The 17136-nt window shown below is 35.3% G+C and overlaps 1 protein-coding gene and 1 long non-coding RNA gene across 8 annotated transcripts in view; one reads left to right on the plus strand and one right to left on the minus strand.

Moving 5' to 3' along the window:
* Positions 1 to 13887, minus strand: part of RAB28 (RAB28, member RAS oncogene family) — a 117954-nt gene extending 104067 nt beyond the window's left edge. The window contains exons 1-3 of one of the 4 annotated variants that reach the window (XR_010156469.1): positions 13314 to 13631; positions 8701 to 8797; positions 3579 to 3667 (exon numbers count right to left, since the gene is read on the minus strand). Coding sequence is in view for 3 of the 4 variants with exons in the window: in XM_063809403.1 (XP_063665473.1) it covers positions 3579 to 3667; positions 8701 to 8797; positions 13314 to 13700 (573 nt within the window). In the remaining variant the exon portion in view is untranslated. Of the gene's footprint in view, positions 1 to 3578; positions 3668 to 8700; positions 8798 to 13313 lie in introns of all 4 variants that reach the window. The other 3 variants (XM_063809403.1, XM_016951340.4, XM_016951343.4) reach the window with 3 other exon arrangements.
* Positions 13888 to 13920: 33 nt separating this feature from the next.
* Positions 13921 to 17136, plus strand: part of LOC104005987 (uncharacterized) — a 42812-nt gene continuing 39596 nt past the window's right edge. The window contains exons 1-2 of one of the 4 annotated variants that reach the window (XR_010156471.1): positions 13921 to 14043; positions 15402 to 15558. This is a non-coding gene — a long non-coding RNA (uncharacterized LOC104005987). Of the gene's footprint in view, positions 14640 to 15401; positions 15559 to 17136 lie in introns of all 4 variants that reach the window. The other 3 variants (XR_010156472.1, XR_010156470.1, XR_010156473.1) reach the window with 3 other exon arrangements.

Here is a 17136-nt window from a genome sequence, read left to right on the forward strand (position 1 = left end):
AAATCTGGGAATTTAACTGGGACATATTTCAATTCTTAGAACTAGTTCTTGTCAAAATACCTCACTAATTCTTTTTGGGGTGTCAATTCAATTTAGTTTTCATCAACACTTTCAACAGGCTATTGCTAACATTTAATGTTGCTGGGGGCAAAGGGACTGAAGAGGGTAAAATAATCAGTTTTATTTGGATCCAAGTTAACTCCCAGCCTACATATAAGCTTCTATGCAGATGTTAAGAAATGCTTTAAAGAAACAGATTGACTAGTTTAATGACCCAGACATGTATAATTCTTTCTACACACAATACAGAAGTTAGAGAACCTAAAACAAAACCCTAAATAACACATTAAACTGATATCCTGAAAAAGCTTGTCTCAACATCTCTGTGGAAGATTTCTGTCCTGTAGTATATCAAAATCCAAAGTATTCATGAGATAGGTAATATAAAGCATCTATAACTCCAGAAGCAATACAGATCTACTTTGAAGAATAATTATATGATTATATAAAGATATTGAGCTTATTAAAATGCTATTAGGATGTTTTTGAAAGCACTGGTTTTGAAAAGTAACATTTTCTCCAATTTATAGTAGTAAATAATGAGTCACAGCTTCTCTAGCCTGGATATAGAATTTAAAAATAGTTTAACAAAATAGACCACTGGTCAATGTACTTTATGTACTTAACATAGCATTTATTTGGAATCTCTGGAAAGCAGAAAAAAGTTATTATATTATCATCCTTTTTTTTCTTCTTTATAAACTGAGTCTCACTCTTTCGCCCAGGCTGGAGTAAAGTGGCATGATCATAGCTCACTCCAGCCCCAAACTCCTGGGCTCACGTGATCCTCCCATATCAGTCTCTCAAGTAGCCGGGACTACAGGTGCCTGCCACCATGCCCTAGCATCTATTTTTGACAATTCATTTCATCATCTCAGAATTCCCAGTTTTGTCAGACAATTTCATAGAAAGATCCATGAATTTCTCAGAAATACTGTACTAAATTATTGTTTAATAAAAACACAGTACATCCTTATAAGAGTCACAGCAATCATAAAGTGTAAACGATAAAATGCACCACCAAAAGAGAAAAAAGTCGATATGTACCTTCAAGATAGAAACCTTATACAACGAGTTCTAAGAACTATAACATTCACTTTCTCCCAAGAAAAAAAGTACCTTAAAAAATAATGAAGACATTTTACTAAACTTATGGACTTTCAAAAAAGATGGAAATTCTTGAAATTTCTACAAATGTTCTCATTAATGTCTGCTTACTGTAGGCAGCTTTGTAATAACATAAAATATATACTGTCAAAAACTGACTTAAGGAAATGGTCACAAAATATTGTGAGTGTACTAAATGATACCGATTATATACTTTATTTTTTATTTATTTTGTTTTTTAGAGATGGAGTGTCACTTGCCATCTGGACTGAAGTGCAGTAGTGTGATCATAGCTCACTGCAACCTCAAAATCCTGGGCTCAAGTGATCCTCCCACCTGTGCCTCTCAGTTAGCTGAGATTACAGGCATGAGCCACTGCGCCTAGCTGATTATACACTTTACAATGGTTAACTTTATAACACACAAATTTCACATCAATATTAATTTTTATACAATAGTAATAAATTTTAAATAATTTAAATAAATTAGATAATAAATTTTTAAATGACTTGAAGATAGAATTAACAGAATTCAACACATGAGCATAATACTCCCCTAATTTTTAAGTGAAGAAAAATGTATTAATTGAATTGTATATTATTATTTACTCTGAAATGCATAAAGTCCTCCTGTTCTCCACTAACTCTGGTTACACCTATAAATCATAAAAGACTATTCTATTTGACACCAAGAGTCAAATTTCATTAGAAGTTAGATCTAATCTTCATTTTCTTAAAATCATATATGTAGCCTTGAAGACAGATTTTATGGAACAAAAAGAAGAGTGTTATTTTCCCATGTTATCAACCACATGAATGAAACAAGAACTGTGGCTTCCCACAAATCTCTGTCCAGCAAGTTGTCTCTAGCTTAGTATCCACTTTAATCAGTTTAAAACTGATTAAATGAATAATGAATAAATAAATAAATAAATAAATAAAACAAAAAAGCCATACACAAAATTCTGAGATGTACTTTTTAAGAGAAAAATGAACATGCATAAAATATCAAGTCACTTAACCACAGAAGAAAATGCTATAAATGTGAACAGAAAAATTTTGCAGGAGACAAAGAACAATGTATAAAAGATAAGAGCTTTAAGAGCCAAATCTCTGCATCAGCAATGCAAAAAATCAAAACTCTGGGGCCTTTATATGTGATTCAGAACCATATTAGCCTCTATAGCCATACTGTCCTTCTCTGAATATTTTACAAAAAAAATCAGAATCTATTTTTCATCCAAAATCAAGGCAACGGTATTTGACATGAACCAAACTTTGTACAGCAGAGTGCTTAATATACTATATTTCCATCCTATAGAATCATTTATTATGAGCAACATGTTTCCACATAACCAAGTTGTATTTGTCTCACTTAAAATACCAAACTCCAATAAAGAACTAGAAATTTTTACTATTACCCCTAAGTCTCCAGATGATGTAGAAGATACACACTAATTAAAAGTAGAGAAAAAAAGCAAAAATAAAGAAATAGCACATCAAGTATTACATACAGAGCTCAGTAAGCACAATCTACTTAATATTCGGCTATATACCATATTCTCCACTTCATCAGATGATTACTTTCAATGGTATTACTGCATTTCTAAAGTCTGTCATTTAATCAAAAGCAATCTGCCAAATATTAAAAAGACAATTCTTCACTGAACATGCTCAGAGAGAAATGATTAACTTTTAAAGTATATTACTACCCTGCATATTTTCTATTTGTACAATAACTTTATTTAAAATCTTATAAATTATATCAGTATAAGCTCATGGAGAATATAAGCTCATGTTGCGAAATTTATGTAATTATTCAGGTCATTTTTCACTTTCATTTTTCTTGCTCTACATGGATTTTCTTCTGAAAATACAGCATTATCATAGTAAATTATTGTATGTGTTTCACATATACACTGTCATATTTAGTTATCTGATAGAAAATACAGACATGTCTATTAAATCTGAAAAGCTATCAATATTCATTGCACAAAAACATAGACATATAGATATACTTTCAGTCCTTGTAACTTAAAATGAAGTTAAATTTTCATCCCTGTGTTTTTCATTCAGTTTATTTGAAAGCAGTCACTATAACAAAACCAGCTAATACATATCAAAATATCATTTATCACTGCATTTATTGAACTGCTAACAATAACACCTAGTAATATAAATAACATACGAAAGCTGTTCAGAGTTTTCCTGTTCCCTCACCCAAATCACTCCAAACATAATTAGGAGAGCATGAAACCAAAGAACTAGCACAAATATAAAATTATTCTCTCTACATATCAGATAAAAAGTTAGAAAGAATGTATGTGTGTGTGTGCATTTGGGAGTAGATTTGCATGTGTGCTTGTAAGTGGTATACTTTCAATACCGGAATAATCAGAATTCATATCATACCTGTGCTCCATAGATATATTTATCCAACATTTTGCCTCCTATTGTCTGCCCTCCTATATCCCAAATTTGAAGGGTAACATTCAAGTTTCCTAGAATATGAAAAATGAATATAAAAATAAGAATACCAAAAAAATTAAGTAACAATACAACAACTGACACAGTATCACAGAATATTAAGTCACAATAAGAAACTCTGAGCCCAATTTGCCTTTATGTGCAGGCTCACATGATATTTGGAATTGTGAAAACAACGTCAAAAGAAATTATAGTGGAGAATCTAGTTTTATCTTTTTACTCCATTTCCATGGAACCATATTTACAATCACCTTCAAAACAAAAGAAAATAAAGTAAGCTTTAATTTGTAAACTTAAGCCTTAGAAAAATGTTTTTCTTAGAGAACAGAATGAAGCACATGTCCATGGAGCAAGAAATATACTTTAAAAATAAAAACTGAAGCTTTATATACTCAACCATCCAATCATACATATGAATTCTGTCGTAGGTTCTAAACTCTATGGCTTCTAAAACTCATGGAATAATAGCAAACTACAAAAATGCACCCATAATTTCAGCTCAAATTAATGAATCTTTTTATAATGTGATTGTCAGCTACTATAGGATATGGCAAACATAGTCAAAAAAAATTACGTTTTCAAATTTAACCCACAAAATAGAAACGCATTTGATAGCCCTATTCAGAACAAACGTAGGATACATACCATGTATATCACTAAATATTACAATGCTTTCAAACCTGTTCAAAGTATTTCCATTTAAACAAACTATGTATACTTCCAAGCCTTCACAAAATACTGTAACTAATCATCTTCCCCATACAAGCATTGTAAAAGCATTCTAAGAGGCAATCTTTAAAAATCCTTTTGTGCATTTTATAAAATATTTGGTTGATACAAAAATTTATGAGATAAGCTATTCTCCCTTCTCAATGCAACTGATGAGTACGCTTACAAAAGCCAAACTATGCTTTTTAGTTGAACATTTTAAACTATTCCCCTCATATAATTATGCAGTTTTCTCCAGTTTCAATTAGCACTTTTTGAATGATTTGCAAATCAAAAGAAAATAAAAGATTAGAAACTGAAAAATGATCTCACTTCAAAAAAGGATTATAAAGATATAAATTTATAAGCCAACATAAAATACTAAAATCAGAGAAAGTTAGTCATACCATCTAACTATGCAACTGAAAAGAAAAAGACATTTGATTAACCAGCACAGTTTTCTAAATTTTGGTGGGTTTGTATTACAATCTTTCCATTATTTAAACATAGCTTGTTCCATCTGCCACCGTGCAGAGGATTTCCATGAGGAACTTCCATTAGCATTAATGAGCGCTAATGTTTTATCACCATCATTATTACCACAGACACACACTTTCAACACTTAGACTAATGACCAAAATGTTCTTAAAGCCCTATGAATATGAAAACCAAAATGTCACAGACTAAGATTTGTCCAAAAACTTGTACAAATCGAATTTCTCAAAAATCTAAATTTTTTGAGATTCAAGGCTGAATTCTTCTATAATGCTGTCTCAAATGAAGCAGATGAGAAAGGGCTAGCCATCACTAAGAAGTATATAAACTAGTTTCAGAAACCCCTAAGCAGGCAGTAGTCTATTCATTTTACTTGCACAACTCTTTAGCGTTATTTGATTACTTCAAAAGACAGTGCTTAACAATACTAACTTTTACAGAGTAAGATTTTAGGCAATACTTAGTAAGTGCTAAAAGGTGTTTAATCCCATTTTTCTCAGAGTCAATGGTCCTTATTGCTTAACCTCACATCAAGAAATACAAAGCTTTTTTCTTTAAGTTCTGATATTCAGATCCTATCTGAATTAGGTGTTGTGAACACTTTGACTGTAATTTTAGGAACATGATCTTCATTACATGTTTTCAAGTTCTGACTACAATCATATCAAGACCCTAAATCATCTATCTATCCAACTGTCTCCCATCTAAGAGGTTCATAGTCATGTGTTGAGGATACTTTTTAAATGCATGCCTTTCTAAATAAACCCTGTTATCAGTGTTTGCCTGTTTTTTTTAACATACAAATTCCAGTGACTCAGAAATAAAAATAGCTATGAATTACTGATAGTCCACTAATATAGAATGCTAACAAAAAATGACTATCTTTAGTTTCAATAAATGATATTTTAATATTACTTCTTATATCTAGAAATATATTTTTAACTCCACATTTTAATTTTAGGATTATTAACACATAAAACTAAAAATAAAATGTGGATTCCTTATTTGAGGAGCAAAATCCCATGAGGATATGATTCAAATCAATATTCATTTTCATTTTTGCAGGCATAAACATATGAATTCTCCTAGTATATTTTCAAGATGACATACCTATAAAGCTATATAAGAATATTCAAATAATATTATAATTTTGTTTAAATCAAGAATATATCTAATACAAATTTCTAACCAATAAAGAACGTTAAGGAAATTGTCAGAAATCTAATCCCAAACACAAAATGCTGCAAAATTCCTGTTCCTCTGTAAGAAATGACATGTAACTAGGAGAAAAAATAAAATAAATGAGGTGACATAACACAGGTAAGTTGCTTTTGGTATGAATTAAAGCCACCAAGAGGGTTCAACAGTGACCTTGTAAAAGTACACTTGGTGCCTTGGTTAACCTTACTTAAAGTGCTGCATAGTCAAGATGGAACTAAAAACACAAGTCTGCCCACTTCTTGTACTAAAGACTTAGAAATCTTTTTCACAGTAGAACGCTGTTTACTGGACTGTACCCACAAGCTTCCTGAAAGTATTTTGACTAAGGCTCTTAAGAAGCTCTATCAGCAGAATCTCTGACTAACAGATACACTATTTTAAGCAGTAAAATCTGCACAGTGGTTGCATCCAGACTATACAGCATACCGGATCATGAAATATACTAAAATGGATGAGTATTTGCAAAGTAATGATCTTGAAAACTTGCATGAAGAGAATGTAAATAGATGGACAGGAGGTTTACAACCCTAACAATCTAACTGGTCAGAGGACTTAGCAGACTAGTAACAAATATTAGATTCACCGACTATGCTATAAATTCAATAAAGCTACCTGTAATGTTTTATTCAGCTAATGATACATTAATCATCCTACGTGTGATGCTTATAATGAATGTACATTAAAGTATATAAAGGATAATTATAAACCTTGTAATTTATTCACCTCATTTCTTAATATACCTATTAATTATATAAAAACAAAATACATTAAAATATTTTTTCTTATTGAAATTTCTACCATAAGTTTGAGTCTGTTAAGTAGCATAAAACCAACTGCCTTAAAAAAAAAATGGAAGTTTTTTTCTGGAACTTTGCCATCAAAATAAAAACTTAATTAGGAAAATTAAAATATACATTCATTAGTATACATGCCCTAATGTCATTTTTTAACCTAATTACTAAGTCTAAAATATTATACTATAAATCTCGATTTCAAGAATATCAAATATTTTTTACAAAGTAATCAAAATTTTTAAACTGGTAGTGCTGGGCCACAGGTCAGAAATCATCATATCACCGGTATAAAATGTCTAAAAACCAGTCTTTGTTTTTAATAATTGAGTAGGTACTTGTTTATTTAAGCTTTTCAACTAAAAAATGAGAAATATTAAAAGTAATGAGACAAAAAGTTGGTGGCTTTTCAAATTAAGCATCAAAACAAAATAGCTAATAATGAAATGCCATATTGAGATTCTCTGTGTACAACTGGCATCTGTGAAAAAAACTCCTGCAAAAATAAGCTTCCAGCATCTATATTATGTGATCTGCGTATGTATTCAGCTAGTGACTGCTGTTAAGTATTCTGAATGCAGCATAGATTATCCGTAAGAGTGAGAATAATAAAATTAAAATGACATTTTCAGTTTGGGATACAATAAAAGAAAATACAAATGAAACACAGTATGCATATGTTTCTCCTTAAACCTCTTGCTGAACAATAACCCAGTAATGGAAAAATTGGAATTCTTTTTTTTCTCATGGGATATCTCCTAATCTATTTTTCACTGGTAGCCAAATACAAACTACCACAAAATATAGCAGAGTATATTACTAAGGAGATAAGAAGAATACCTCCATTACCAAGAGTTTTCATTACCTACTCTAAAACTTTCATGGGGAGTTGTCTGATAGATGGGGTGTCTGAGAGGTTAACATATTTCAATAATAATTGGAATGTATTAAACCCCTTCCCACTGTATCACTCACATTTCAGTACATGAATCTGACATTACACTTGCAACCGTTTTCTCCAAATGTGCTTCCTCACAGAGGAGAGGGATGGATGGTTTATAAAGTCAATCAAGATAAACTGCTTTTAATAAAATACTTTAAACATATAATTTAACCATTGAAATTGAAAGGACAGCATTTTAAAGCCCCAGTTGTTCAGAAACTAACTTAAAACATAAACCACTCTTTCTTTGTTATTATTTCCCCGTATTTCCCACAAAATGTGCTGCAACTGGCATCTAAATAGTTTCTTTGCATGGTGAAGTGAAACATCTTGAATGCTCAAACTGTATTTTTATGAGTGCCTAGGGACCCTAAATTTTAGTGGTCTATTAAATGCCAGCAATTTCATGCTGCCTTGCATAAAACAGCATTCACATATTAGAGCACAGAAGTTCCATAGCTACATTATACTTCTGTTCCAACTTTAAACAAAAAACTAAAACAGAGGCAAATCAAAATAATATTTTAAAAAATAATCCTTCCCAATCTTTTCACATTTTGTTAATAACAATATCTGTTGACAAATGTATAGCACTTAATTTTTTAAAAGCTTTTCACAATTTTATAAGCAACCATTGTTTATCCTCAAAAAGTGTATAGTAGCCAAAAACAGGGAAGGAGTGGGAGAGTATATAAACTTTTTCTTATACCCATGGACAATATGCCTTCATGATAGATTGTGATGAAAGTTAACATCCCTAAGATAAATTTACTGATTATATACATCTTCATGTAGAAGCAGCCCCAAAATTTTACACATTTCTTTCTTATGCCACTTATTGTTAAGATTTTTTTATAATCTTCTACGTTAAGACTTTTTAGTCTCTTACCTGGCAATGTTATCCTTCTCAAAAAGAAATCCAGTCCTATAGTTTGTTTGTACTGTTTCCCAAAAGTTTCTTGAGCAAAACACGTAGTTAAGGAGGTCTAAAAAATTGATGCACAGAATGTCAAAATTAATTCATTAAAGAAATGTAATCATAAGACCACTATAAATCTTAAGCAATCTTAACATGTATACTGCAATTAATCCAACAAGCAAATTTAAGCAGTTCTAATCAGTTACAAGGAGGGGAAAGACTTAACACCACCAGGTAAATTTCACTTGCCAGCAGCTATCAGTAGGGACAACGAACTAATGAGTTAGATCTCTTTAAATCTCCTGCTTGTCAAGATCCTTTTCCTTGCTGAAAATTAGAATTTGAGAGTTATCAACAGAAAAAAAAACTAAAAAATAAATAAAGATCTGAATTATTTTAAAACATATTTAAAGATCTAATCTTAGATCAGCTTCTGAGGTTAAATATTCTGAGGGTAGCTGAGCACTAAGCTAATAATAAGAAGCATTCATTAAGGAGGGAGAAATCTGCTTACAGAATTTTTCTTTTTCCCACAAGAAAAGCACCGTATGTAATTTTTCTTTATTTTTAAAGATGCTAAATGAAAATGACCCTAAAGAAAGACTGTGACAATATGTACCTCTTAAATAAACGTATTTTTAAGATTAATATAAAGCAGACAAAATGAATATTTTCCATCCAAGAACCATAATGCCAAGAAGTCACAAGCTATCATAACCAGAACAGATATACATTTGTTTTTTAATAGAAACTGAAAGTTTTAGTCAAAAACTCTGGAGTTTTCTTTTTAAAGTACCATTTCTTATCAAAGCAAAAGAATAATTATTCTAGTAACAACTGAATAACAATAACTGAACAAATTCTTAAACATTTTAAATGCACTATTTTTATTTATAAACTTCCTCCAAAAAAGAGAAAGGCAACTTCACTAAGCTTTTATGCTCTTCAAGACAGACTCCCTACGTTAAGAGAAAATAGCCGTTTTTTATTTTAAAAGTTAAAATTACATGTCAACTCTTAAAATAATGAAAACTAAGATAAATTTCCAAGATAGCTTATTACAGTTCCTTATGACATAAGTAGTACAATAGTGCAAAAGAAAATTTGGCCAAACTTCAATTCCTTTTAGCAAGATCATCCAAAATTCCTTTTACACAGAACCATATTTTTCACACAAATGGCAATTTGGACACCATAACTCCAAATATTTTTGTGTTTAAATACCCAGCATTTGTAATAAATTTCGAAGATAATTGGCCAAGTATTTGTTGAGCACTACCATATAAAGGGTATTCTGCTAGACATCTAGAAACAAACACATTTGTTATATTTTTGATACATGTAACAATATCAAAACTGAGAGATCAGAATTGAAAAGATAGGTATTTCTTTTTACAGACTATTGTTTCTCATCTACACTATATTATTCTACTGATCTTATCTAACTTAGACCACAAAATCATCTTTGAAGAGGTTCAGAATTCTAGAAAAAAATAACTATCACTACTTACACTATTACAGATATTTCAAAATATTTAATAGACTGATGGTTGAAATACTTAAAGGTCAAAGAGAAACTGAAGGCATGTGTAACATTCACGTAATGTCATTTGAGATAATTTTTCACTTTAAAGGATCTCAGAGTTCAATATTTTCATGTTAAGGAATATTCAGAAAAATTCTAAGAAAGTTTCTTTTCCTGAAAAAGTGACTTCTAGATTTTGAAAGCCCTGCTTTCACACTTTTGAGGCAAACATAAAGCTAGGATTTTCAACTGGAATCGAGTATAAACTGTCAAAAATACAGGTTACTGGGAACATAGAGAGTATTAAAGTAAGTTCTTACTATATCATCTCCCGATGTCTTGAGATAAAAATTGAACAGAGAATCAACTGAATCAGTGGAGGTCACTTTCTCTTCACTTATCTAGACTGCATGCTATCTTTCACATTCAATAATTTCTCAAGTCACTGTATAAATACCCTTCTTAATTACAGGTATTAAGTGAACAACTAGCTCCCATATCAGAAATATTTTTATCTGAATCTTTATATTTTTTGATTTGGAAAATTTCTACTAACATTTTTGATTTGGTAAATTTCTACTAACATTTTTTAACCATGCTACATTTACAAACACTGAAAAGACAGAAAAAAAAAGAATATTTTGCCTCAAAAAGCTCTTAAGAGATTATGTAATAAAAGAAAAAATATGAATCAGAAAAGGAAAGAAATAGAAACACGTGATACTGGAGGGAGGAGCTAAATTTCTCTTGGAGAAACTGTTAGTCATCATCTCAATACTCTATTGCATCTGTCAGTGTGTTGAAAAATGCTCAGAGTTAGATTGAGCAGGAAAAACAAATGCTAGGAAAAAAGAGCCAAGAGTTAAATCAGGATACAAGTAAGAATGAAAGAGAGGCTGAGTTCACAAAGAAAAGAACAATAAAGGAAAAAGAATGGGAATGTTGGTGGCTGCCAAGTATTTGAGAACTGAATAGGGTATGGAGAAAAAAATTCTTGATTTAAGAATAATGAAAGAAGGTTAGGTGTCAGATGTTTGTGTCTGGAAGTTCCTGTTAGAAAAAGCTGTTACAGTTTTAAAATAAGTTATTTAGTCAAGATGATGAAGATTAAGTCAGAGCACCATAAAAAATATTAACTGTTATCCTTTGAAGCAGAATGATAATATTAATTCAAAAACATGGAAGTGAAAAAATTATCCTGTCCTATACAAGAAAAAATTTTAAACAGAGATAAAAAACCATAATTATTCACACTAAATTAGCAACAAAGGGGAAACATGTATGATAGGCTAAATAAAAAACTCAGACGCAAAATTACGAACAAATTTCACTAAGTAATATATGTACAATAAATACTGTTAGAAAAATGAACAACAGTTTAAAGAATTATGATAGCATATAGGATAACCAGCAATTTTTGTGTCTTTTTACAAATGTATTGTTATGAGTTGTCATTATCATTTTAAATGGGAAATAAGATCAGTTATGAATTGAATACAGTAAAATTTAAGAGCCAAAACCTTAGACGGCCTTCAAAAGAAAATCTAAATGATGAGAAAACTATAAAAATCTAACAAACTTTTTATTGAATAAAGGTGTTAGAAACAATGATTTATTTATAGCAATTCATTCATTCGAAAAGTTTACTAAGTATACAAAAATTAATATACTTTATAAAGAATATTATAAGTTCCTTTCTTCCCCCAACGTTTAAAGGTAATCATAGCATATTGTTTTCCGCAGCTTTAAAAATCTGTAACAAAGGATCCAAGAAGACAAGAAAGAAACAACAAAATACTCCAAATTTTGCATATAAAATTTTACATCTTTCCCAGGTGACCTCGAAACTCAAATGTCAGAACCAAAGGCAGAAGCAGGTATCTGGGCAGTGCCAACTGTCAGGGAGGATGCAAAGAGAAGTCGTCACCAGAGAAACCAGGGTCCGAAATGCAACCAGCAACAGGGAAATGTGAAGCCTTAAACAGGAAATAAAAGCCTGGGTTTCTTTAGACTATGGTTGGGATAAGGAAGGGGAGTACAGGGGTGATAAACTTTAGCAATATTCCCAGAAATTGTTGGCGCCTTTGACAGAAGCATGGGTAAGAAGGCATCCGGGTAGAGGCTCTTCACTATTTGCTGGTGGAGGGATCATAGACCCCTCTGAGATCTTATGGACCCCCTCCCCAGAGGACGTACCGGGCAGTGTTTACTCCATTTCAGGAGTTCCCCAACCTTGGGGTAGGAGCCCCTGCCTAGGAGATAATAAGACTGACGCTGCCTGATATTCTCACGCCCGCATTCATTCATTCGACCAGGGGATCCCTTCTGTCACGCAAGCAGCTCTACCCTCAGCATCCTGCCCGTAACAGCAGCTCCATAAACACTTGTTGACTGACTGCTTGTATCGAGTGCTGAGCTGGAAACAGAGGTGATGAACAGGTATGATATTAAAATAGCAACTAGAGTGTACTGAGTGGACACTGTGCTCTAAAGGTTTTATGTGTATTTTCACATTTAATATGTATTTTCACATTTCTCCCTTTGCGGCGGCCCTTTTCAATACCCATCTTACAGATGAAGCTTAAACTGATTAGCAATTTGCCCTCCAATGACCCGACGACTAAGTGGCAGAGCCCCAATTCTCACCCGGGGAATACTGATTCCAGAGCTACGCTCCTGGGAGCTCACGGTGCAGTAGAAGCATCAGAAACGGTAAAGGGGGTGGGAGGGGAGAAGTAAGTGTGACCCAGACTACAAGTAAGAGGAGCTAAGATGCCTTGGCAAATCCCTGCCAGTCCTGAGAGGCGGGAAGCTGAAAGGCTGGCAATCCAGGCGGGGAGTTAGGAAGTGACTCTTTTTTAAGGGGGAGCTGGACAGCTCTCGTCGGCCTTCACCAAGCGCCCACTTCGTGTCCGGCCTCAGGCCACACAACCAGAAGGGCCCGGGCCTAGAAGCCCGAGGGCTCGGGGTAACGAGGCGACGCCGGGCGGCGGGGAGGAGGCCGGGGACCGCCGGGGTTCCTGCAGGCCTGGGACGGCGGGCCTGCTCGAGGACTGACCTTCCCGGAGGCGCCGTCCCCCAGCACGACGATTTTCAGTTGCCGGTCCTGGCTCTCCTCCTCAGAGTCCGACATGGTGTCCCGGGAACCAGGCCCGCCCCTCGAGGTGGAGGGGGGAAGGGAAGGAGGAAGGCTCCGGGGGCGGGGGAGAGGAGGAAGGGAGGTAGTTGCGGCAGGACCCCCGCCCCGGTATCTCCGCGCCGGCCGGAGGGATCCAAGAATCACTCGGCAGGCGCCATCTTGCCCACCTCCCCGCCCTCTGCGCGCGGCCCCGCCCCCTACGCGCACGTCGGGCGCGCGCCCCCGCCTCAGAGCCAACCCGCGCCGACCGGCGGCCCCGCCTGACAAGCCGAACCACTCGCGGCCCTGGACTGGTGTGGGGGACATTCCGGCGGGAGAGGCGAGGCGCTGCGTTGCCCTTCAGGAGACAGTTGGCTAGAAGAAGAAAAGAAGTGTTCGTTCAAATTAAGGAGAGAAAACGGGAGCAGAGCAGCTTTCAGGCTTTCCGTCAAATTCCCTTTTCTCCTTCCCTCTTGAGAAAGTCTCTGAAGGGAATGGTTCAGCCTGACGGGGTGGAGCAGTGACGCCCGGGCTACGCGCCAGGGTTGCCTGGCAGCCAGGAGTTCGAGGACCGGCGGCGGGGCGGGGCCTGTCTCCGGGCACCCGGGACGCCCGTAGCCTGGCGGAGAGCGCCAGAGAGGGCCCCTGAAAAACCGGACCAGGGAAGAGGGTACCTCGGGGCGGATGAGGGGACAGCTGCTAAGGGCCGAGGCTGCTGGGAAGCCTCAGTAGCGGCCGTGAATACAGTGGAGCTCTGGCGCTGCTTATTTCGGCCTAACTCTTAGTTTCCTCATCTGAACAACCCCAGGCTCCCATGGTTCGTTCATCAGACGCTACTGAGCGCAAACCTCCTGGCACCCCATCTTTACCCTAAGGCAGCAGTTCTCATAAAGTGTGGTCTAGGGACCTCTGGAAATCCCGATGACCTCAGAACAATTTTCATAATAATACGGACACCTTGTCTGTCTTTCTCACGTTCCTTCTCTCACTAGTATACCGTTTCCTGGAGGATACGCTTTGTGTACGACGTCATCACTGGCAGCTAAGGGAGCTTGCGTTTGTTGTTTTTAAACATTTCTCAGTTTTCATTTCAATGCAGTAGTGATAGGTGTAACCCACATAAACATAAGCTCTTTGGAGGTCACAGTAATTCTTTAACATTATAGAGAGGCCCTGAGTCCAAAAAATTTCAGAACTGCTGCCCTGGATAATCTCAGTCCGGGAGCGTTAGGTAAACGGCATAAATGAAATTTACAATTTAGTGAGGTAAATTCAAAAATAATAATGCTGTCCTGCTATGGTTGTTTCATTGTTAATCACTTAAAATTTATTGTTACCTTTACTACTATTAGGAATTATAAAGTATAATTATCCCCATTTTGCAGATGAAGTATCTTAACAAAATGCTTAGCCCAGAGGCAGTAGTCTTGGAGACCATATGGGCATTAGAACAGGAAAGCAGAACAGTGTAAAGAAATGCCCAGACCTAGAGGCAACACTGGAGTTTAATCACAGGTTTACTAGATATGTGTCCTCGAGCCTCAGTTTGTTCATCTGTAAAACAGACTACTGCCTTTGTGTAGGTTTGAAAATTAAATGAAATAATCGGCATAAAGTAGATAGCACAATGCCTGGTGTGTAGTAAGCACTCAATATTAACCAGTGTATTTATCACCCTCATCATCATCATAATTAGATGATGGTCCGTGTTGGAAGTGTCACTACTTTCTAGCCAATTTACCTTATACAAGTTTCTTATGTAGAGCCTCAGTCTCTTCATCTGCAGAGAGGGCTGGCCCACAATTATATGTACCCAGTTAAGTATTAGTACCCAATTCTTTCCCCAATCCCCCACCACCATTGCCACCACCAATTTTCTATTCACCAGATTTGTTCATAAGAATTAGAAGAAAGAGGATATGTACTTGTTAGTGTGAAGAATCTACTTCCAGTGAGGACAGACTTAACCCCTTCTTGTCCATGAGGGCAGTTAAAATGCAAGAAAATTTCTTTTCCGGTCTTCCTTAGATGGCTATGTGATCCACCGGACTAATGAGACAGAAGACAGTGTCCTTTGGAAGACATTTGTAAAAGAACCCTCCCCCCACCATTTAAAAAAAAGGAAAAGAAAAAAGGAGAGTTACAGGAGAGTCCTCCTCCTCCCTTCCTTTGCTGTCATTATTGGGTAAGAACAGGATTTTTGGAACTACTACACTTTGTTCACTCTATCTTCTAGGTTTCTTGTTATGGGAAATAATAATATGGTACTTTGGTGATGAATTGTGTTACTTACAAACAAAAAAATTCCAACTGACATAACTACTTTGGCCAAAAACTAGATTTAGCTGAACTCATAGGCCTGATTTTCATATGTGGTTTTATATGAAGGGAAATCTAGAAGAAAGCTTCTCATTTTCCACTCATCAATTTCTGAGATGACTCCTTTGATTGAGAGACAACATTCATTTGGATATGGGTACATCAATAGGATAGTGTTATATAAAACAAAAAGTTGCACTATTTTAGTGATCATATTTTACACATATGGCAAGTTTCTGGGTTAAAAGTTAGAATTTAAAGACTTAGAGCCATTTTTATAAAGAAAAAGAAAAAAAAACTTTCTATGTGAGGAGGACCATGTTAGCATTGAGAGCTTCCAGTATGATACTCTGACATACTAAAGAAACATAGAGCTGATCCAACAAAAAGAATATGTCTTTGTGGATTCTCATGTACAATGCTCTTAACAGGGTCAAAAATTAGAGGAATGGTCTTCAGTCATTTTAAAACTAATAGACAAAAGGTTTATAAGAATTCTAGACATTGTATAAAATATCTTTTATAGCATCTCTAACAGATAATTATTCAAACCTTATTTGAATACGTCCACATTCAAGGAGTTTCTTCCTTTATGAAGCAACCTGGCCTGTAGATGGATAGGCCTGGTTATTAAAATATTATCTCTGATGATGAGCCAAAGCTTATCACTATAAATTACAGCTAATGGTAATAGGTATGTCTTTCTCAATAAAACGAAAACTCCCCATTCCACAGGAAGATGATCAAAGTGATTCATTAATACTTAGTGACTGCTAGACATGGTGGCTTATACCTGTGATCCCAGCACTTTGGGAGGCCGAGGCAGGAGGGTTACGTGAGCCCAGGAGTTCATGACCAGCCTGGGCAACATAGGGAGATCCTGTCTCTAAAAGAACTTTAAAAAACAAAAATTACCCAGCCAAGCATAGTGGTAGGCGCCTGTGGTCCCAGCTACTTGGGAGGCTGAGGTAGGAAGATCACTTGAGCCTGGGAGGTCAAGGCTACAGTGAGCAGTGATCATGCCACTGCACTCCAGCATGGATGACACAATGAGACCCTGTCTCCAAAAATAAACAAACAAACAAAACTTAACTAAATTTACAAATATTTAGTGACTGCCTACTGTGTACCAGGCATTCTTGTTCACAACTCCTCTAAACACTGAAAATACATACGTGAAAAAAAACATACAAAAGCTCTGTTCCCATGGAATTTACATTCTGGTAGAGGGATATGTAGGCTGAATAATAGCCACATGAAGATATCAGGTCCTAATCCTTGGAAACTGTAAATGTTACCTTATTTGGAAAAGCATCTTTCAGGTGTGATTAAGTTAAGGATTTTGAGATGGGAAGATTATCCAGGATTATTTGGTGGGCCCTCAATGCAATCACATGTATCCTTATAAGAGAGAAGGCAATATAACCACAGAGACAGAGACTAG

The sequence above is a fragment of the Pan troglodytes genome, chromosome 3 (genome assembly GCF_028858775.2).
Source record: "Pan troglodytes isolate AG18354 chromosome 3, NHGRI_mPanTro3-v2.0_pri, whole genome shotgun sequence".
Lineage (NCBI taxonomy): Eukaryota > Metazoa > Chordata > Mammalia > Primates > Hominidae > Pan > Pan troglodytes.